The sequence below is a fragment of the Gobio gobio genome, assembly GCF_949357685.1.
Source record: "Gobio gobio genome assembly, chromosome: 2".
NCBI lineage: Eukaryota > Metazoa > Chordata > Actinopteri > Cypriniformes > Gobionidae > Gobio > Gobio gobio.
In genome coordinates this window covers 66,247,053-66,269,654 of record NC_137098.1, presented here as the reverse complement: position 1 = coordinate 66,269,654, position 22,602 = coordinate 66,247,053, and the positions used below count along the sequence as shown (strand labels likewise).

General features: G+C 39.0%; 1 protein-coding gene across 1 annotated transcript in view; it reads left to right on the top strand.

The window, feature by feature from the left end:
* Positions 1 to 21,509, top strand: part of gal3st3 (galactose-3-O-sulfotransferase 3) — a 51,808-nt gene extending 30,299 nt beyond the window's left edge. The window contains exons 2-3 of the mRNA XM_079840580.1: positions 16,321 to 16,418; positions 17,541 to 21,509. Of these exons, the coding sequence (XP_079696706.1) occupies positions 16,336 to 16,418; positions 17,541 to 18,804 (1,347 nt within the window). The 5' untranslated portion in view covers positions 16,321 to 16,335 and the 3' untranslated portion in view covers positions 18,805 to 21,509. The remainder of the gene's footprint in view (positions 1 to 16,320; positions 16,419 to 17,540) is intronic.
* Positions 21,510 to 22,602: the final 1,093 nt, after the last annotated feature.

The window sequence follows — 22,602 nt, the reverse complement described above, 5'->3', positions numbered from 1 at the left end:
TCCGTTTACACTGAAACTAAAGCGGGGTCTGCAGCGTTTTCGAGGTTTGAAAAGACCGGGGTAATGTAGACGACAGGCGTAACTGCAACAAAAGTTATGTGTTTTAAAAGGAAAACGCACTAGTGTAAACAACAGAATTTTCATTTTTGGGTGAACTATCCCTTTAATGACATTGAGTAGGTTTATTAGGCTGCTGTCACTTTAAGAGCAAATGCACTGTTACACATCCAGTTTACACCCAACTGTTTACTTTCACCTGAGACAAACCGGCTGTTCACACATGAATACTCCACACAATGGGCATTTTGACATAATTGCGTGTGTATTCAAGGATTCAAGTGTAATAAGGGCCTGTTAACACCTGGTCACTTCATGCGTTTTTACCGATCAGATCTGATTTATCAAAACGATTCCATTTACACTTGGTCACATAAATGTGTCTATCCAATCTTCAATTCCCGCACTATATGCAGATTGTATGGAGTACACGCCAACGAAAACAACAGATATGAGCTGCATTTTATTGATCATCAGCTCATTTCACAAGCAAAGACCGCAATAGAAGCAAGCGCGGGAACCATAGATATACATAATAAAAGCTAGATGTCTCGTCCGCGTTTCTGGCCAATGGAGGTCGACGTCCGCACCTGGCGGCCATCTTGTCACAGTCGGCTCGCTCACTCGTAACATTGTTTTAATGGTGAATGCACTTTTTAAATAACCATAACTTGCTAAATTTTCTACCAATTTTCAAACTGTTTGGTTTGTTATAAACGTCAGAGATGTAGCTATGACACTGCATACTTATGAATAATTATTCGTAATTTGTTCAAGCATCCAGAATTATAGCCACGTTAATAACGTTTGTAAGAAACCAAACCATTTGTAAATCCGTCAAGATTTGAGCGAGATAAGAGTATTTGTGTTCATGCGGATCACTCGCCTTTCATCAGGCACCACTGAGCCCTGCCTGTGACAAGATGGCCGCCGGTGATGACGTTAGAGACTCCGCCGTAAGACATCTAGCCTTTATTATGTATATATATGGCGGCAACAGCCCTGCTAAGATAATTGATGAAGAGATACTCAGCTGCTGGTCTGCGGCGATACATGCTGCAGTAGCGCGGTCATATCTGGCTATAGCCTATAACACGCTCTCACACGTTTATTTTTTTAGAATTGTTGGGAGGAGTAAAAATTACATATGTGGTTTCAACAGCCAGATGCATTTAGACTTGTTCAGTTTTGAATGTGGCCCAGACCACCTCCTGAAGTGGTTTGAGCGATTGGATTTAAATCCGTTTCGGAGGGCATTTACACCTGGTCTTTTCACGATCTGACAGCTATCTGATCAGAGAAAACGCATGAAGTGAGCAGGTGTAAACAGGCCCCAAGACATGAAAGAGAGCTAAATTCACGATCGCATGCTGAGAGGCGGCTTTCTGTGCCCGCGCTTCAGCTCAGTCAGTCAGCACGAGCACCGCATTTGAGTTCTTTTTAATCACTTATTGTGCATAATAACACTTTCCCAAATCCCAAATACTGATAAAGTACCGGTACAGTTCTGAAGGCAAAAGTGTGTCCAACCCAGCACTAGCAAGGTGTACCTAATAAAGGCTGGGAAAGATATTGATGTGAAACCGAATCGTTTGTAACATTGTAAATGTCTTTACTGTCTCTTGATTAATGTGTCATTGCATATATTTACATTATCATTCGCAGCATTTCTATATCGTATACGCATGAGAGAAATGTGGAGCATAAAATGGGAAATGCAGGAGTGCCATGTGGGCTGTTGTGGATAAAAATTGCCAAGCAACATTGCTACTTGCCTTTAAAATAGAATTTATCTGCTTTGGCTGTGGCTCATCCAATCAGAATTCAGAGTGGGAACTGTTTTATGATTTTATTAATTGCTGACGTCAGACATTTGGTATAAATAATCTGATCTTTAGGTTTGAGTTGATCCATTTCATATAAAAAGATTATTTGTGTTTTTAATAATCCGAAAAGGACATGTTATGTACTTTTATGTACATAGTGCAAGGCAAGTAAAATATCTGCTCATATCTAATGTTATTAAAAAAAACATTAACTTCTAGGTTGGGTGTGTGTGAGAGGATGTGGACGGTTGGGCGTTTGCTGATGCTCATTTTCAAGCCTCATTTCCCAGATTGATTTTTTTTGGGGGGGGGGGGGGTTGGACAATAATGCCACATGTGCAGTCTGCATGAGGAGAGAGAGAGAGAGAGAGAGAGAGAGAGCTTTGTAACTGTGAGTGCAATGAAATATTCTAGACATGCTTTGTTGTATGATATATGAAAAAATAAATATAATATTTGAGTCTAGAGCCGCACTGTTAGATTAAATAATGGCTTCTGTCGCAGGTCCCACAGACGACCACTCAAATGCGGATGTTTTCCGTGCAGTTTTATGGGTTACCGGATTAGCTCAGACCTTTGAAAACCTCCCTGGAAAACAAAAGTAAATCTAAATGTAAACGAACCGAGCCTTGTGTTTGTGGATAACGGAGCTCAAACAAGTGCCTAATGCCTCCCATTGAAGCACTATTCTGGGTTTAATAAACTATACGCTCTATAGACAGCCAAGTTTAGCCTCATTCATAAGTGTATCGTCAATGGCTTTTAAAATCCAATTCAGGGACTTTAGATGATTTTAATAATCAGTATTTTAAATGACACATATAGAATTTGTATGTTATGTATTTTTCATTATATGTATATGGCTTCACCATTCATTTTACTCTGTAAAAAATATTTGTGACATTGCAGACTAAAACTGCTATAAAATATTTAAAAAAATATGTATTACCTGAATATTTTTTTAACCTTTATAATATACTGACAACCATAATAATAACACGTGTTAATGAGAGAGCCGCCGCATGTAGAATCAACGTTTTGTCTCTCTCAAGCAGCTTTTCCAAAATTTGAGGTAAATGCACTGTAAAATAAATCCCCGTAAAATTTACGGTAAAAAACATGCTGCTGCAGTTTCCAGAACTTTACCGTAAAAAATACGGTAGCAACATTTTAGGTTTTACGGGACAACACTTAGTTTACTATCTATTTTCCAGTTCAAAACCGTATGATTTGAAGGTTTATATTGTAATAATTAAGTGTACACTGTAAAAATATACAGTAAAAAAAACATATTTCATGAATTGAAATGATGTTAAATTACCAACCTATTGAAATGTCGGTTATGTACCTTTTGATTTATACTGACAATCACAGTGGTGATGAGTCACATGATGAATCAAAGCATAGGACAACACTAATAGATAGGTCTCATTCACACAAACACTAAACACCATCGTGGTAACACACACATTTAAAAAATGCAATAAACATTAATTTGACAACATAAAAGCCTAATGTACAGAACTGATTAGAAAAAGCTAAGAAGAAACAGTTATTTCAATGATCAAATGTGAAGTGTCACGCAGGGAATTCTGGGAATGTCAACTTACGGTTTTTCACTGTAAATTACACAATGACTTGTTCTTTTTCACCTCCAAAAACTGTAAATTTAACAGGATTTTACTGTAAATGTAAGGTAAGGTTGGATCTGTTAGTTATTCACCGTATACATTACAGAAACCTTCTGTTAACCGGTGACCTGTTTTTCACCGTAGCATTTTTACAGTCTTTTACCGTTAAAATCACGATAATTTTTTACAGTGTATAGCAGACGAAACACCATCATAATAACACACTAATATAATGCAGTCAACTTAACAACATAAGCTGTAACACAATCCTACACTCTAGCATTTGTACAGTATTTTTACAGTTTAAATGATCATTTTTAACAGTGCATGTTTTGCAGTTGTCATAATACTGTATAATTTATATATTGAATATTTTCAGTTGAGCTTAAGTTGTATGTTTAACACCTAATATTCCTTTTAAAAATATGGAACTCTAGGACAAAGTTAAAATCAAAGTTAAAGTTCAATCACGAGTATAAGATCATGCGGGAATTGTTAAATTAGTGTAAACATAATCCTGGAACGTTCCTACAAGTTATGAGCCACAGGAACACACAGTTGAACAGAAGGCAAGTGTATTTTCCCGTTTGTATTGCACTAAGTGGGAAAGACCTGCTACTGGCATCACTCTTTACGTTTACCTGTTGGGTGGGCCTGCTGTTATGATTTGTTTGTTCTGACTGTAATTTGTGGCATGTGGTGAATGGAAGCAGGATCTATTCTGCAGTATGTGATTTGTATTCCGGTTTATGATGTTGACTCGACTGCTGGCATTTGGAATCCAAACAAATGCCGTGGCACATTTTACAAATGGCAAATATCTAGTAACATCGGTGATCGGACTTGGATGTAGATGCATTTAAATACTAGTTATTAATACAATAAATATTTGGGCAAATTTTATGTACTCTCAGCTGTGTTTAACACTTTTTTTTTATTTTTTTTACCATGTTTAAATTTAATCTGCAGATTCAAAAACCTGAGTGTTTTTGTCTTCGTTGCAGTATTTTGTAAGCTAGAAAGTATTAGTCACACGAGACATGCTGGATAAATTTGAGGGGAGGAAGTTCAAGGTTAATTGTCAAGTCGAAAAAACCCTGTTTGATTATGATTCAGGCTGCATCACAAGTCAGAAATCACACTGTGGATCGGTAGCATTCAAATATTTCATGCTACCTTTTGCTTGAAGATCAGCTTCATCACGCCGGGATGGAGCTGAAGCTGGGCATAGGGTCTGTGTGGAGGAACTGTCTGGTTCTTGTGGTCTCTGCTGAGGATCTGAGCCGATGGCTGTCATGTCAATGAGGCTTTCACAGGAGATTGTGTGGTAGACCCGGCCTCAACTGATATGATTCAGGGCTGCGTTTTGGTCATGTCTGGGCGCAGGTCCATCATCTGTTCTGCATCCGGCTTGGATCCGGCTGACAACGGTACCCTCAGGATAAACAGAGATGCTTATACTGTATTAGCGTAGATGCCATTCTTCTCACATTGTAACAAGTACATCAGGTGTTATGGGAAGTGTTCCCGGTTCCGGCTGACCTAGTTAAAGGAACACTCCACTTTTTTGAAAATAGGCTCATTTTACAAGTCCCCTAGAGTTAAATAGTTGAGTTTTACTGCTTTTGAATCCATTCAGCCGATCTCTGTATCTGGCGGTAGCACTTTTAGCATAGCTTAGCATACATCATTGATTCTGATCAGTCCATTAGCATCTCATTCAAAAAATGACCAAAGACACTTTCAATATGTTTCCTATTTAAAACTTGACTCTTCTACAGTTACATCGTGTGCTAAGACAAACTGAAAATGAAAAGTTGCGATTTTCTACACCTATATGGCTAGGAACTACGTTCTCATTCCTGCGTAATAGTCGCGGATCTTCGCGGCCGTACCATGGCTGCAGCGGCGCAATGATTCGCTGGTATTCTGTGAAACATGGTGGTAGTTTACACCTTCGACTTACTATCACAGCCCTTTACAACACACAGAACCATGACTAATCACACAGGTAAATCCACAACACAATTTGTCGGCTGCAAGCCTGAAACTTTCTCTGCAACTACACGAACTTAGTGCCGTAAGTTACCTAGCTGAGCTACTTTCAGGCGCTGCGTAATATCATTGCGCCGCTGCAGCCATGATACGCCCGTGAAGATCTGCCACTATTACGCAGGAATGAGAAAGTAGTTCCTAGCCATATAGGTGTAGAAAATCGCAACTTTTAATTTTCAGTTGGTCTTAGCACACGATGTAACTGTAGAAGAGTCAAGTTTTAAATAGGAAAAATATTGAAAGTGTCTTTGGTCATTTTTTGAATGAGATGCTAATGGACTGATCAGAATCAATGATGTATGCTAAGCTATGCAAAAAAAACTACCGCCAGATACAAAGATCGGCTGAATGGATTCAAAAACGGTAAAACTCAACTATTTAAATCTAGGGGACTTGTAAAATGAGCCTATTTTCAAAAAAAGTGGAGTGTTCCTTTAATGCAGCCTAACAATCATTTAACTGATTTGAATAATAGAAATTGTTCATGTGCTGTGTATGCCAGGTTAAAGAGATGGCTAGGAAGACTATTCCAAATTTTAGGTGCTAGGAAAAGGATCTACAGCCAGAATTTTGATATTCTAGGTATTCTCAACTGGCCAGAATTGTGAGATGGCAATAGACAAAAAGGACTAATGTGTTAAGAGCTTGTTCAAGTACTGGGGAGCTAAACCATTTAGTGCTTTGTAAGTAATAAGCAAGATGTAGAAATGTATGCGATTGTTTAATAGGCAGCCAGTGCAGTGTTGACAGAACTGGGCTAATGTGGTCATACTTCCTGGTTCTAGTAAGAACTCGAGCTACTGCGTTTTGGACCAGCTGGAGTTTATTTATTAAGCGAGCAGGGCAACCACCCAGTAGAGCATTACAATAATCTAACCTTGAGGTCATGAACGCACAAACTGTTCAGCATTTGTCCTTGAGAGCAAATGTCGGAAAAATATGTCTGGGTGTGGTTTTAAAGATGTTATAAATATAAATGTGGCTTTCAAATGAAAGCGCACACCCAGGTTCCTCACTGATTACGAGGACTTGATCACGTGTTAGAGAGTGTTCTAGGTTACTATGTGTGGTTGTTTTGCTAAGAAACAATTGTCTGTTTTGCATGAGACATTCGCAATATTTAGTTTTTGGCTATAGCAGGACAGAGACTCCTTTTGTGTTATAGCTCTTATCAGCGAAAACTGCCCTAGCAATATCTATTGAATCACTTTAGCAATACTTTGAATTGAAAATGAAAAAAAATGCTTTCTTTTTTTCACTCTAACTGGGGTTTTGTAGAGCACTATCCTCTGCAAGCATCTTTGAAAAAGTATGTGTTGAGGAAATGCTATGAAAGTGTATTGAACGAGCAAGAGAATTATCATTTATACCCATTGTATCTGACCAATTAGAGATGACTTCTGGTCCTGTGTCTCACATTGATGCCATATTGAATTTTACAGTGGTGAAAATGAGGCTGTGAGGATTGAGGAATAGACGCGCAGTCTTTACAGTGATATGTACTGTTTAAAGGTCCTAGATCATGTCATTTTCACAACTGGCAACTTTCAAAAGTTTTTGGAAAGATGTTTTGTCAGCTAAACGACTAGAATGTTGTTGAGGCTACTGAACTGAACACTCTGTACTTCCACCTCACAGCCTCCTCCCTGTCAACACAAATGAATTAATGGCGCTATAGTTTTAACTGTATAATCACATTGCTTCTGTGATCAACCCCAAGGGCAAAACGGATGATGAGCATTACAAATATGTGGGTCATCAAGTTCCTTCTGCCATCCAGAAATCATCACATGCAGAACATTTTAAGACAAGTAGAAAGAGAAAAGTCAGACCAGTGACCAGTTCTAGTTCTAGTCTAGTTCTCAACATTTGTAAAGAAAATATAGGGGAAGGAGACAAGTGGCCATTTTATTGAACGGATGTCGATGGAGGAGAGGCTTCACCACGCTGAATAAACCGCTTTTCTGAGGTAATGTAAATGCTTATGTAAAGTGCCCCTATTTACAGTATGTAAATGCAAGGTAAGGTTAGATCTATTGCAGTTATTCACCGTATATAGTACAGAAAACTTCTGTTAACCGGTGACCTGTTTTTCACCGTCAAATTTTTACAGTCTTTTACTGATAAAATCACAAATATTTTTTACAATGTATAGCAGACGAAACACCATCATAATAACACACTAATATAATGCAGTCAACTTAACAACATAAGCTGTAACACAACCCTACACTCTAGCATTTGTACAGTATTTTACAGTTTAAATTATCATTTTTACAGTGCATGTTTTGCAGTTGTCATAATACTGTATAATTTATATATTGAATATTTTCAGTTGAGCTTAAGTTGTACGTTTAACACCTAATATTCCTTTTAAAAATATGGAATTCTAGGACAAAGTTAACAAGTTCAATCACGAGTATAAGATCACCCGGGAATCATTAAATTAGTTGAACAGAAAGCAAGTGTATTTTCCTGTTTTTCTTGCACTAGGTGGGAAAGACCTGCTACTCTCATCCCTCTTTACGTTTCCCTGTTGGGTGGGCCTGCTGTTATGATTTGTTTGTTCTGACTGTAATTTGTAGCATACTGTATAAAGGTCCTAGATCACATCATTTTCACAACTGGCAACTTTCAAAACTGTTTATGGAGTTTTTGGAAAGATGTTTTGTCAGCTAAATGACAAGAAAGTTCCAAAAACTCCAAGTATTGGTCACACGTCACTTCACTATTCACTATTCTGTAATCAACCCCAAGGGCAAAACTGTGATTCATCAAGTTCCTCATAAAATTAATCGCACCTCACCAATTTGTTCAGTGATTCTCAAACGACTCGACGGATGATCAGTCTCTCTAAATCCCTCCTGTCTGGGAGCCGACTCTACTCTGATTGGCCAAATGGCCCAGTCTGTTGTGATTGGTCTACGCATTGGTGTTTCGGAAGCTAAACGTCCATTACATAACTTCAGCTCTGTCCAGAGGCTTCCTAAAGCTCAGCGATTGTACACACTGTAAAGACAGTAACAATCACCTCGATTTAATTACAAATGACTTGTAGAGTCGATTCTTTCTTTTGGGAGAGAATAACTTTATCTTGCACTTTTGACTTGACAACTTTGCAGAACGTGTACATTCACAAACAGCGATATTACACACTGCATGAAAGGGAATAGTCGAAACGCCATAATAGGGGCACTTTAATGAATCGTCAGCCCATCGGCTAATCTTCATCACGTTCGCTCTTAAAAATTCATTTTGGATTGATCTATTTTTAGAGTTTACACTGGTAAAAATGCTGTTTTATAAGTGAAGTCACGGACAATTGTACAACAGGTATTATTGAGTTTACGGCACTTCTCATTCATGTCTATGGTATCTGCAAACAGGGATTGACGAAATTATCGAAATTCAATAAGGTCAAGGCTGTAATGTGATGGGTTATCAGTTGAAGTTAGCCTTTATGCTTTTTCCAATGGCCATGGGCCCTCGTATCTCCCAATAATAATAATAAGACCATTTCTGTTAGTTATGAGGTTTTACAATCTAAAATATGCAGACTACCCATTTCTGGGTCAAATATGGACAAACCCAAAAATTGGGTTTAAAAATGTAATTAAACATTTTTAACCAACAGTTGGGTTTGTCCATATTTGACCCAAACATGGGTTGAAACAACCTAGCATTTTTTGTTTGCGTATCCAATGGAGTTACGAGGTTTAGCCACTTTTTAATACTTTTCATTGGTTAAATATTTGCAAAACCCACAGACAGATGTAAAAGGTGACCAATAGTAATGATTTATGAAAAAAAAAAAAAAATATGGAGATAGTTTCGGCCCAACAGCGACAATTTGAACAATGACTGCGCTAATGCCAGTAACAAGTGTCATCTTGTTCAGTAAATGTACATGTTACACAAGTTAAATGTATGATATGCTAGCTGTTAATTTGAACTGAAGTAGATAAGATGCATTGGTTCCAGGGTCACCTCTGAATTACGCTTTTATGCTACAAATTAAGTTCCTCTTGGTGTAGTTTGTTGGTTTTGAAGATAATTCAAAAAGAATAATTCTTGAGCCAAAACATTAGTTTCGGAGTGTGTGTCTGGCCTGAAGCGTCCTCTTAACCACCATCTGTCCCAGACATCTATAACGATGCATGCCTGTCTGGACTCTCCTCACGTCACTGCTGGATTGGTCACACAAGCTTGGCTATATCACCGTAACTCGACACGTTCTCCAGAGAGTGTCTTTCCACAGTTCCTCAATAGAACCACTCAGCACCGCAGGATCACAGCTTGACTCTTGGTGATTTCCCCCAAAAGCCACATTTTGATTCCAACAAAAAAGCACAGATCGGATTCTAATCTCCTTGCCTTCTCCTCGACTCTGGCTTTGTGTGGCTTGAATGACAGGGAATGATTGTGAATCTGTTGCGGTATTACTGGTCTTATAGTGCACAGCAGAGGGATTATTTGTTACTTTCAATGCAGATTTTTAATATGCAATCCATGGCCAAAAGCGTGACGGCACGCACACACAAATTGAACTTTTCATTTCAAAACCATGGATCTTTGCTTCTTGAACAGCCTCCGCTGTTTTTGATTGTCAATGAGGTCAGGCACTGATGTTTGGGTGGCTGTTTTAGTTCATTGGGCTTCAGCGGGTTTTGTTTGACAAAACGAAACTGTTTTGTGTATAAAATATCAGCCTGCCTGCTCTCTAAATAGTGCTGCAATGTCAACCCGGAAGTTCACTCTGGTTCCGTTGACAAAAACACAATGGCTTTTTGATCAAAGAAAATAAGCTCTGTCCAACAAAAGTGTTCTTTTAAATATCTTGAGCTTGTGTTAACCACATAAATGCCTGAAATAAGTAAGTTAAGTAAAAACACATTTTAAAAAACACATTGTCTTCATGACAATGTAACCGGAAGTGCTAAAATGTGAATTTGTTTCTTGGTTTTGCCATACAAAAATATGAGGTTCTTAAACTTTATGACTTTTTGTTTTAAGATTCTGTAAAATTAAAATGTCAGGATTTTTAAGAGCTTCTTTTTAAGCAATGCATGCCTTTTATTGTCCCCCTGTGGTGAAAATCAAGTTTTTAATGTTGTTTATATGTCTATGTGGTGTTTTTTATATGCTTCCAGACAAATCGCAGCTTTCCTGTAGCTCAAACAATAGAGCGTGGTGCTAGTAACGCCGAGGGCATGGGTTCAATTCCCAGGGAAAGCAAGAACTAAATATAAAATATATAAATATATTGTTGGGTGAGATTTGGGTGGGGTATTTGGGATTGGCGGTGATTGGCACAAATATTGATTTCGATCTTGATTCAGTATCCGTTCATATTATAGCCTACTGTACATAAGGAAAAATAAGTGTGCCTTTTTTAGCACTATTTTAAACGTTTCTTGGGTTAAATTATATTTGCTCGCATTCATTAATATTATTCACTTGTGTGTGCTTGTATAAGTATCATTAAAAATATTAGGATGCAAGTTATTAAAGCTACACTGTGTAACTTTTTTAGTCTATTCTTAGCTAAAAACACTTAGTTCTTTCAAAAATATATGTGCTCATTAATGTATATTTACTTCTTTCAAGTAATAAAGTATTCTCGTAAGTTTATAATATGCCATTGAAAATACATTAGGTAATGGGATCTAACGGTGGTCGCCATGTTGCCCCTCCATCTTGAAAGTACATTAGCCAAAGAGGGACATACCCGTAAATTCAAAAAAATTCTCTGCCTCGCGCATGTGCGCGTCAACTTGTTCAGACTTGTCTGGTGCATGCGCAGAGAGTTTTCATCTCAGCAGCGTCAGTAACAGAGTTATAAGGAGTTTTCCTGGCTTGTTTATTCCTCAAAAGTCTGTTTTTCCTTGTGTGGTATTTCTGTGCGTTAATAACTCCGTAAGTAATAATAGTTATTGTCATTGTAGATGTGTTTCAGAGTGTGTCATCGCGTAAATCAGTTGATGTCACCTCAGAAGTATTTTTGTGTCAACGTAGGCTACAATAGCGTAATGCTCACCTATTTGAATAATCATTCAGTTATTTTGTTATCAACAATGTTTATTCGTTTATAGAAAATATTTGCTTGTAATGTATGTTGATGGAAATATGTATCAGGTCTGATCGGCATATTAACAATTGTTATACAGAGCGCACTGCAGTGCTAACGTTAAAGTGGCGCACACACTTTTGTAACCGGACACCGCTTGTTAGCAGCAGCAGCGGCAGCTCCTTTTAATGCAGCTGCCTTTAGCGCCTATATATGGTACAATAAGCTCTGGTTTACGGTTACATTATACAAATGTATAAGTATAGTTATATAGTTCTTAACTGTGTATGTATATTTACCATCCTTATTTGTTCTCTCACAGAAACCACATTTATGTACATATCCACACAAACCTGTTTATGCCTTGCAATTGGATGACTGAATAAACATTACTATCATCAAAGTTCACTCTGGATTAGCTGCAGTTCTTTCTAGCCGAATAATTAGGCCAGTTGAGTTCCAACCATCCCACTGCGCACAGAATATCCCACAGGCACCGTGTCGAATGTGGACGAGGTCGAACTGGAAGCCATGTTAATCTTGGACTAAATCGGCCACCGTAGGAGTTGAAACGAAATCGGAATTGAGAGGAACAGAAACTAAAATTCACTGGATGGTCATATACCTTTTCACCGCTAGATGGGGGAAAATATCACACAGTGTAGCTTTAAGAATACCTCAATGACTCATTTATTTTTAGTTTAGTTTAGATGTAATGCCTATAGTGTTTCTTGTTTATATGTATTTTTGTATTGGTATTATATTATTTGGAATGCATTTTCATCCAATTGCAAGGCATAAACAGGTTTGCGTGGATATGTACATAAATGTGGTTTCTGTGAGAGAACAAATAAGGATGGTAAATATACATACACAGTTAAGAACTGTATAACTATACTTATACATTTGTATAATGTAACCGTAAACCAGAGCTTATTGTACCATATATAGGCGCTAAAGGCAGCTGCATTAAAAGGAGCTGCCGCTGCTGCTGCTAACAAGCGGTGTCCGGTTACAAAAGTGTGTGCGCCACTTTAACGTTAGCACTGCAGTGCGCTCTGTATAACAATTGTTAATATGCCGATCAGACCTGATACATATTTCCATCAACATACATTACAAGCAAATATTTTCTATAAACGAATAAACATTGTTGATAACAAAATAACTGAATGATTATTCAAATAGGTGAGCATTACGCTATTGTAGCCTACGTTGACACAAAAATACTTCTGAGGTGACATCAACTGATTTACGCGATGACACACTCTGAAACACATCTACAATGACAATAACTATTATTACTTACGGAGTTATTAACGCACAGAAATACCACACAAGGAAAAACAGACTTTTGAGGAATAAACAAGCCAGGAAAACTCCTTATAACTCTGTTACTGACGCTGCTGAGATGAAAACTCTCTGCGCATGCACCAGACAAGTCTGAACAAGTTGACGCGCACATGCGCGAGGCAGAGAATTTTTTTGAATTTACGGGTATGTCCCTCTTTGGCTAATGTACTTTCAAGATGGAGGGGCAACATGGCGACCACCGTTAGATCCCATTACCTAATGTATTTTCAATGGCATATTATAAACTTACGAGAATACTTTATTACTTGAAAGAAGTAAATATACATTAATGAGCACATATATTTTTGAAAGAACTAAGTGTTTTTAGCTAAGAATAGACTAAAAAAGTTACACAGTGTAGCTTTAACGTTTTAAAATTTCACATTTAAAGAAATCTAGTGTTTGATCATGTCTAAATATTTATTCAAATGCAAAACCTAAAAATAAGTAAGCAGTTATGATCTGCAATACTTTTTTGAGCAACTAGACCAGATACATGTATATTTATTAAAGAGCCATATAGGCACCTATAGTAGGTAATGGCATTACAAATGAAATGTATTATTTTTCCAGCCATATAATGACTCTAATTTGACTATTTGAATTGGAATTCTCTATTTTAACCTTAATTACTACACAAATTGTAATATAAATAAGAAAAATATTAGAAGAGAAATATTTTAATTCATTAAATGGTCATTAATGGACCATAATTATAGTACAAATAGTAGGCCTATTTAGTACCAAAAGATCTCCTCAAAATAAAAATAAATGTTATTAAACTAAACTGTAGAACATTTATTTAATTCAAAAATTGTTAAGGTGTATGGTCACATTTGACCACCAATGAGTGAGTGTGACCAATTAGTAAGGAATACCTGAGGGCTAAATACAAGAAAAACATTAATGTTAACAATGTTGCATCTCCATCACTCTCCATAATAGCATGATACAGTTAATATGGTTGACGCATCCATTCAAATGCATTGACAGCGCGGGTTTGTGTGGAACTATTGAGAGCTCGATGAACCACGTGACCGCGCGCCGCCGCGAGATGAAAGCCTGTCGCAACTCTGTTTTTCAAGGCCTCTGGCTTAACTGTTACACATTAGTGCCAAAACGCTATTTATTGTTTGAATTTAGTATTAAAACTTTAACAATTTTAAAAGCTTAGACTTTGTTTCAAATCAAAAGCATGTTTGGCAATTTGAGAGCGAGAGACGCGCGTGAGTGTTAGAGAGATGGAGGGAGAGCAGGGAAAGGAAGTACAGCTGAACGAATACAGCTGCATATATACGAATACAGTGTTTTAAATAGCGTTAAAAAAAGAGAGAGAAAAGAATAACGACGCGCAATATGTAGCGGCCCATAGACATCATATAAGATACCTATATGATGTCTATGTGGCGGCCGCTGTTGATTCTGTGGCGCACCGCCACAAATTAGTATATGTGTGGGAAACACTGGAGTGCATGCACACACTAACGTTACGTGTTGAAAAATATCAAACACTTTAGGAGTCAGCTGACCACGGCAGTCCTAAACGTGCCAAGGTGCAGCACAAACACACACCGCAGTAAAATGCCGTCTACTTATCGTTATCGAGAAAATCCCAGAAAATGTTGAGATTTTTTTTTTGTCAATATCGCACACCCCTAGCGGCAACCCATATTCATTGACTAGTACTGCTATATAAAGTACAAATTCAATACACATACAGGGGCTATAATGATACCAGCTAAAGAGTGAGATGTGGCAGAATTGTGGTGGTTTTGTTTTTGTTGTTGGTAATGCATCAGAATTCTCCTTTGATCTCATCAGCAATGTGTTTTGTTCCCTAGTCTGGTGCGGATGCACAGAACATGTTTTTAATGTTCATGACTAAATCTGAAAGCACATCTGGGCATTTTTTTATGTGTTTTATCTCACACTGCGGTGTTCATACTTGAGTGCATGTGCTGTAGGTAGGTGGATGGTTGCGTGGGTGATTCGTGTCTTCCTCTGCCTCTAATTTTCCTCCGTGTCTTCGCTTACAGCACAGAAAACACACACACTGACTCGACCAAACTTTCCTTAACCATGATGTCTCTGAGGGGGTCTCATGTTCTGCCATAACTTTCTGGATTATTAGTCAGCACAGTTAAAGAGCGGCATCTAACTGAGACTCGCACTAGCCAAAGAAGAGCTTCTTCAAGTAATTTCAGTTTTAATAGCATGTCTCTCCTCGAGTGGCATGGTCCACGGCACCAAAATTGAACAGGTTTAAAGGTTTGCTACAAATCCCTAACTTCAAGTATGAGGAATGATAATGATGCCTTGGCAAACCACACTAAAAATGACTTGCTGCACCTTTTTTCTAATGCGCTTGTACTATGTTACAGGACCTCTAAGGAACATTGCACTCCTGTCGTAGGTGATGGTGTATATTACCATTGGAAAAAGAAGCCCAGACAGCCAGTCGCTGTTGAACTCTGACCTGCGATATTTGTTTGCATATACATTTTAATCCTGATGTTGCGTTCAGTAAAACTCACATTGGTCATTAAAAACAGCATTTACTTTCTTGTGCTTATTAATAGTGCGAAAGATGTGCCCCACTTCATCCAAACTGTGATTTTCGTGTGTAGCAACCATTTAATTGTCCATTGAAGGGCTGCAAATTCTGCAAAATGTCCCAACTGCAATACAATCATAAAACTAGAAGCAGGTGGTAGCAGTTTTTTCATTAATATTAATCAATGTTTTGTGTTGCTAACCTTGGACTAGCTTTACTTGTGCGATATGCTTAAAATGGAAGTCATGTCATTCAATTGTCTTGGCTTATTTTATTGTCGATTGGCATCAGGAGCGAAATCCCTTTTGTAATGCTAATGCTAATTAAACGACAGTAGTATCACGGCTTGATCAGTGGAAATAAAGGCAGGTTGTGTAGAAGTGCCATTCGATATGGTGAGAGAGAAAGGGAAAGCGAGATGAGATAACTGTAATTAGAAGCCGAAGGAAGAGGTGGCCCTGACTCGTATGGACGATATCCAAGACTTTGTTAGCACTAGACAGGCAACAATGTTAGAATGCTAATACGTGACACCTGTCCTGTTCTTGTTCAAGGTTTGCTCGTTTTCTTTGTCTCTGTACACGTGTTTTCAGGACCCAAACCATTACAAGCTTTGCAATTGAGACCCTGTCAACCAAACCAATCTTTCGCACGATCAACCGATTTGTGCGCTGAGGAATTTATATTGCTGAAGAGGGAATGCTTGGTGCTCTGGATGCGTGTTAAACGTAAGAGTAATGTACACGCTTGTAATTTTCCCATTCTTCTCTTTTGCAGTGAAAGAACCTGGAGATGTCTCAGAAGAAGATATTCCTAGTGTTGATTGCACTCAGTACTTTCAGCTTGCTTCTGCACCATGGGGGTCACTTGAACTTGTAAGAGCACTTCCGTTTGTCCTTACTGCATTCCTAGTCCCTGTTTACAGCTGGTATTAAGATGCATTTTGGTCGATTGGATCACAAGTAGACGAGGGAGACGCATTCCCATTTACACCTGGTGTTTTAATCCGTCTCTTTTGTCTACTTTCAAACACTTCGGTCCTGATTTCTTCGAGGGGAGGGTCTACGGGCAGGTAAATGTATGGGCTTTTTAAGATCTTTCAATCGAATGGACAAAATAAACTTGCACAATTTACATATGAACGCAACCGGAGACGACAGAAAAACACAGACCAGCCGAACGCTGTGAGTGTGTGTTAGGAATCCGGAATGATAAGAGAACATTGAGCTTGGGACGTTTTTCACCAAACTTGAGTCTCTAGCCGACAGAGTTTGAATCCCGTCTGGCTAGCGCGCTTCCCATAATAAAATACACTATTAAAGCAATCTGGTCGAACGTGTTTTCGACTACCTCTGGAAGTGATCGAAATTGGACAAGCTCAAAGCGTTTTAGACCCCGTTTACACTTGTATTTAGCGTTGTCCACTCGTGATACAAAACGCATCTTAATACCTGGTGTAAACAGTTTTTGTAAAGTTTAGCCAATTTTACACATTACTAAATTGTAGGCCACAGTTTAGTGTGCACACACATGACATGTTTACTTCTTCTTGTTTATCTAATTAAAAGTGACCGTTTCGGTCAATGATTTTGGCCCTTCAAAACTATTTCAACCGAATCAGAATTTTTTATTGTTGTTTCAGCCAAATTTTTTCGGTTGCCAAAATTTCAGCGCATCACTACTCATTCCTCTCTTCTGCCATTTGTTTTTGGTCTATTCATTTGCTTCCTGCTTTACCTTGCTGGTTTAGCTTCTTGGCCAACTGGTCTCCCAACTTGACCAGTTGAGAAATGCCCAAAATACCTTTTTAAAACAAGCAAACCTGACTCGAAAGAAACCAACCTGGTGGCCAGCTAAAACCAGTATATACCTTAAGCTTAGTAGTGGCTTAAAATCATTTTTGTGTTTTAAAATCATGTTTTTTTTTTTTTGCATTTACCATCTTTCCACACTGATTTTCGAAGCTGAGTGCATTGATTCTCCCTTTCTTATTGCAGGACGTTGGAGGCATTCTGGTTGGGCTGTCCATCCTCCGCGGTCTCCTCCTCCCAGGGCAGCAGTGGACCTGCTAAACACACCAGTGTAGCCTTCTTGAAGACTCATAAAACCGCCAGCTCCACTGTGCAGAACATCCTCTTCCGCTTTGCAGAACGCAACAACCTCACTGTGGCGCTGCCCATTACCACCTGTGACCACCAGTTCTGCTACCCTCGGCCGTTCAGTGCCCATTTTGTTCACCCGCACACCACGCCACCGGACATAATCACCAACCACTTACGCTTCAGTCGGGCTGAGCTGCGACGCCTCATGCCCAACAACACGATGTACATCACTATACTGCGTGAACCTGGAGCCATGTTTGAGTCTCTTTTTACCTACTTCAATCAGTACTGTCTTAGCTTTAAACGTGTCCCAAATGGCTCTTTAGAGACTTTTCTGGACCACCCATGGAGCTACTATCGTCCAGAAGAGAAGGATTCGATGTATGCGAGAAATACGCTGACTTTTGACCTAGGCGGGGATAAGGACCGGCCATCTTCGGAAGCGGCGGGGTATGCAAAACGATTCGCTGCAGAGGTGGAGCGGGGGTTCTCGTTGGTCATGATCGCGGAATACTTTGACGAATCATTGGTGCTGTTACGCCGTTTGTTGTCTTGGGATCTGGATGACGTTCTGTATGTCAGTCTCAACATGCGCACACCTGACTCCAAGAGCCGCCTTTCCAGCGAAAACACAGCCAAAATCAGAGCCTGGAACGCAATAGATGCCGTACTGTACGATTACTTCAATGCTTCACTGTGGCGGCAGCTGAGGGCAGTGGGACTAGCGTGTGTTGAGCGAGAAGTCCAGCTGTTGCGTCAATCTCGTGACCGACTTGTCCGTAGCTGCTTCGGGGGAAACTTGCCACCTCTTCGCTCTGCTGCACAGATCACAAATAAAGAGTTACGGCCTTGGCAGCCAAGTGCCAAAGTGGCAATTGTTGGGTACGATTTACCAGTTAATGTAACAAAAAAAGGCCACATCCCTCCGCGAGACGAGTGTCTAAAGATGATAATGCCAGAAGTGCAGTACACACGGCTGTTGTTGCGCTCCGAGTCTCTACGTTATCGGAAGCGGTTTCCGTTACGGAGCTCCCAGCAGACTTCCCGATCCGTGGGACAAGTTCGGGCACAAAGAGAGTCCCCAGCTCCGAGTTTGATCCCACGACCATCAGAAACTATGGCCCGGAGCACCAAAGGAGCGCTACGGCTTTCCCAATGATCAAACTTCTTAACCTTTTATTCCCTGCTCCATGATTGGGATTGCAGCTAAATGTCCATGAGTTGTTGGAATTACTTGAAAAATTGAGGTCATACCTCCTTTTTATTGGACGTGAGCACAACCAAACGTATGCTCACAACTTTTGTTCTGTAAGTTAGAAACACCATTGTGTTGTAAAAAAAAAATTACATGTAAAAAAGTGATGGAAAATGATATATTGAAGTCTAAAAGCCTGACATCTGGAATGTCTCAATCTCTCAAGGACGATCTCTCCATATATACCATCACTCACTGTTTGTATTTAAGCCATCAGCTTCAGATGGAACTTGGTTTCATGTGGTTTCTAGCTTGTTAAAGCTATGGTCATAGCTGGTCTAGATGGTTGACCTCATCTTGGTAAAAGTTGGTTGGGGCTGGTAGACCACCTTGATAGACACGCAGCAAAACCTGCAACAAACCAGCTTGGCATGACCTTGAATTTCCAGGGGTCTCAGAATATATCTTTACTGTATTGGAGTTAAGACATTTGAGTTGAGCATGAACATTTACACATGCTTCTCAACATAATGACCGCTGCTCCTGAGCCACACATCGCCATAACCGACTCTTCAGTTGTGGTCAAAAAAACGTCGCATCATGTGTCGATGATGATGCAAACTTCTCAAAGGATATTTAAATATTTAATCTTTGGGCAATGCTTGGGTTACACAGCCCATTTTTATGAGGCCACAACAGAACAGACCAGAGAAGGTTCAGCCTTGACTAGACGCTGGACTAGAATTCGTCTACATGGACACAATCAAGGTCAGTGACCGAAAAAAATCGCTCTCAGCCAGAGAGAGCAGTGTGGTAGTTCCACATTTGTGTGTTTTTTTGGGATAACGTTTATACTGCAGTGCACTTGCAAATGCGTAACTTGTATGTAATCAAATTAGAGTAGGAAATAGAGCTCCAAATTGTCAGTTTAAGACATGCTCTACACAGGCAAGTAAACTCAAACACTTCCAGCTAAGTGAGTTTGATTTTTAACAGATTGCCTGTGTTCACATACACTCTAAAAAATACTGGGTTAAAGTTGGGTTGAAAATGGACTAACCCAGCAATTGGGTTGTTTTAACCGAGCGGTTGGGTTAAATGTTTGCTTAAAACAACCCAATCGCTGGGTTAGTCCATTTTCAACCCAATTTGGGTTATTTTTAATCCAGAATTTTGTAGAGTGTACTTGAGTATGTTTCTGGCCTAACTCTTCTCTTAAAGGCACTGTGATGTAAAGGTACTCGGTGGTGATCGACTAAATGGCGGTCACCGATTGAATGGTGCCAGTGGAATGTAAAAACATAGTCCGTTGACTGTCTTTGTACTTAAAACAACACTGCATCACTTTCATTCAGGCCAGTGTTTCTCAACTGGTTTGCTTTTGCAACATTGGAGTGACTTTGAAATAAATTTGCACCAAATTACTGTGGACCGGGCGCATCAAACCAGTTGGGAACCTCTGGTTTAGGCCAGTGTTTCCCAATCCTGTTCCTGGAGGCACTCCAACTCTTCCTTATCAAGCACACGTAAATCAACTAATTAGTAGAGACTCAGAAGCCCTGAAATGGATGGGTCAGATAAGGGAGTGCCTACAGGAACAGGGGAGGGAAATATTGGTTTAGGCAACCAAATAGAAACTGAATACCTCTGAAAGAACTGCCTCTTACAGAACGTTGTTTCTAATATTGGTTTATTTGCCGTTCAAAGCCTTTGCTGCAAGGTTTGTTCAGTAGAAACATGTTTTTGATTAAGCTAAATTTGCTGCTCTCGCTCAAACTTTCCCGCAGTAAGAATTCCCTTGGTTCCTGAGGTTTGCATTTACTTTTCATCTTTCGTTTGGTGAAATCTCGCTTATTTTACGTACTGTATTTTTTTATTTAGAAACTTGTATTTGGAGCAATATAGCAATGGCATGTATGCCATAACTTTAAGTAAACTCGTCAAATGGAGGCATGTAGATCAGAACATAATGAGCGTCTTGAAACCAATTACCCCCATGAACCAGCTCCTGTTTTTAGGAGTCCTAGTTGATACTTATAGAGATAATGTTGGCTGTGGGATTCGTAGATCTCAAACAGTCTCATTTCTTCTTGTTTCAAAATTAGAAATACCTCAGATGATAAATTAATACTGCTGTTAGTGGAAGCATCTCAGTCCGCAAAGACTGTCAAGACATTAGAGATGTAGAAAGTGCTCTTTGTATATAATGTGCTTTCTGTTGTACACAAACAACGCAATTTGTTCTCAAAACGCGCAACTCATTCGTCATTCTTGTTTGGGTTCGAAAACCTCTCGGTAGATAACACTGGAGACGCTTCAATGGTCTTTTGTCATCTCTGATGTATGGTAAGAGAAATTAGAAGTAAAGCATGGAGTGATTTTATCACAATGTACTGTATACAAAGAACCTGTTGTGCAATTGCAACCGGAAGACCTTTTCATGAAGACGTCAAGACATTTTCATGCTTCTTTTTTTTTTTTTTTGTGCTGGTGGTAAGATGACAATAGATGCTGTTCTGTCAAAATCATTCTTTCATACTCTATTTATTTAACTGCAACATTTTCAAGGACTTTTTTAGGGGCTTTAAATAAGATGCTTCTGACAATCAGAGGTTTGCTTCTGAAGCTGTGTAATGAAAGATGTGAAAACATTGACCATTAAAGCTGGGAAAAAAAACATCCTTCAGACTCGTGTGCTTCATTCCAATCGTCTAGTTTTCTATCTTTCTGTCTGTTAATATTTCAAATTGTTTGACTTACAAAGGGCTTACTATTGAGTAGGAAGGGAAAGGGGAGTGCTGTGAAATATCAGCTATACATTTTCCAATTCATCTCATGTGTAATAAAATTATCATCATGCAGATTTTACAGGGGGTATTTAAAATGTATTTATGTATGATAGACGGTTTCATCGGAAGCGTTGCCACGGTTACGTGCCTGGCCCGTAGTTAACTTCCGATCTGTGCTTGTTTATCGGTCTGGCTAGTGGTTAGTATGGCGCACTACTCCGTAGAAACACATTTATGACGTACTATTCTTGGATAACATGATATAAATATTAACTGACACCAGTGCAAAAATAGTGTGTGTGACTCACCAAAAAGCCTTGAAAGCGTCATAAACTGCCAGTCTGACTACGAGTGCCGCGTTATGTCTAATGTAATTTGCTTGTCATCAGAAATAATCTACTTTAGAGGGACTTCTGGCTGTTACACTTGGCATAAACATGCGATCGCCGTATCACGTAAAACAACTTTCGCTTTATCCTCTATCAATGGCAATGCCCAGAGCATGGGATTTTTGTGATATTCATGTAGCCTACAATCAGTCTCAAGTAGGCTATTTAGTTTAGTATTTTTATAGTACAATAAAACGACAGTCGCTGACCATTGTGCTGTACAAGTTTTTGTAAACAATATAAATATCAAAACAAAATAACATACAAAGACAATTATACATACAGAGGAACTAGCTCAGAAAGACTTGCATATTAGCTACTAAATCTACCAGTTTAAGTTTCCCAACATTATTCCTATGATGAAACAAAGAAATTTGATTGTTATTTTATTAAAGGTCCCGTTCTTCGTGTTTTTTTGAAGCTTTGATTGTGTTTACAGTGTGCAATATAACGTGTTCATGTTTCGCGTGTAAAAAAACACAGTATTTTTCACACTATTTACTTATCTGTATACTGCTGTTTCCACTGTCCTCAAAACGGCTGGTGATTTCCTTGTTCTATAAAGTCCCTCCTTCAGAAACACG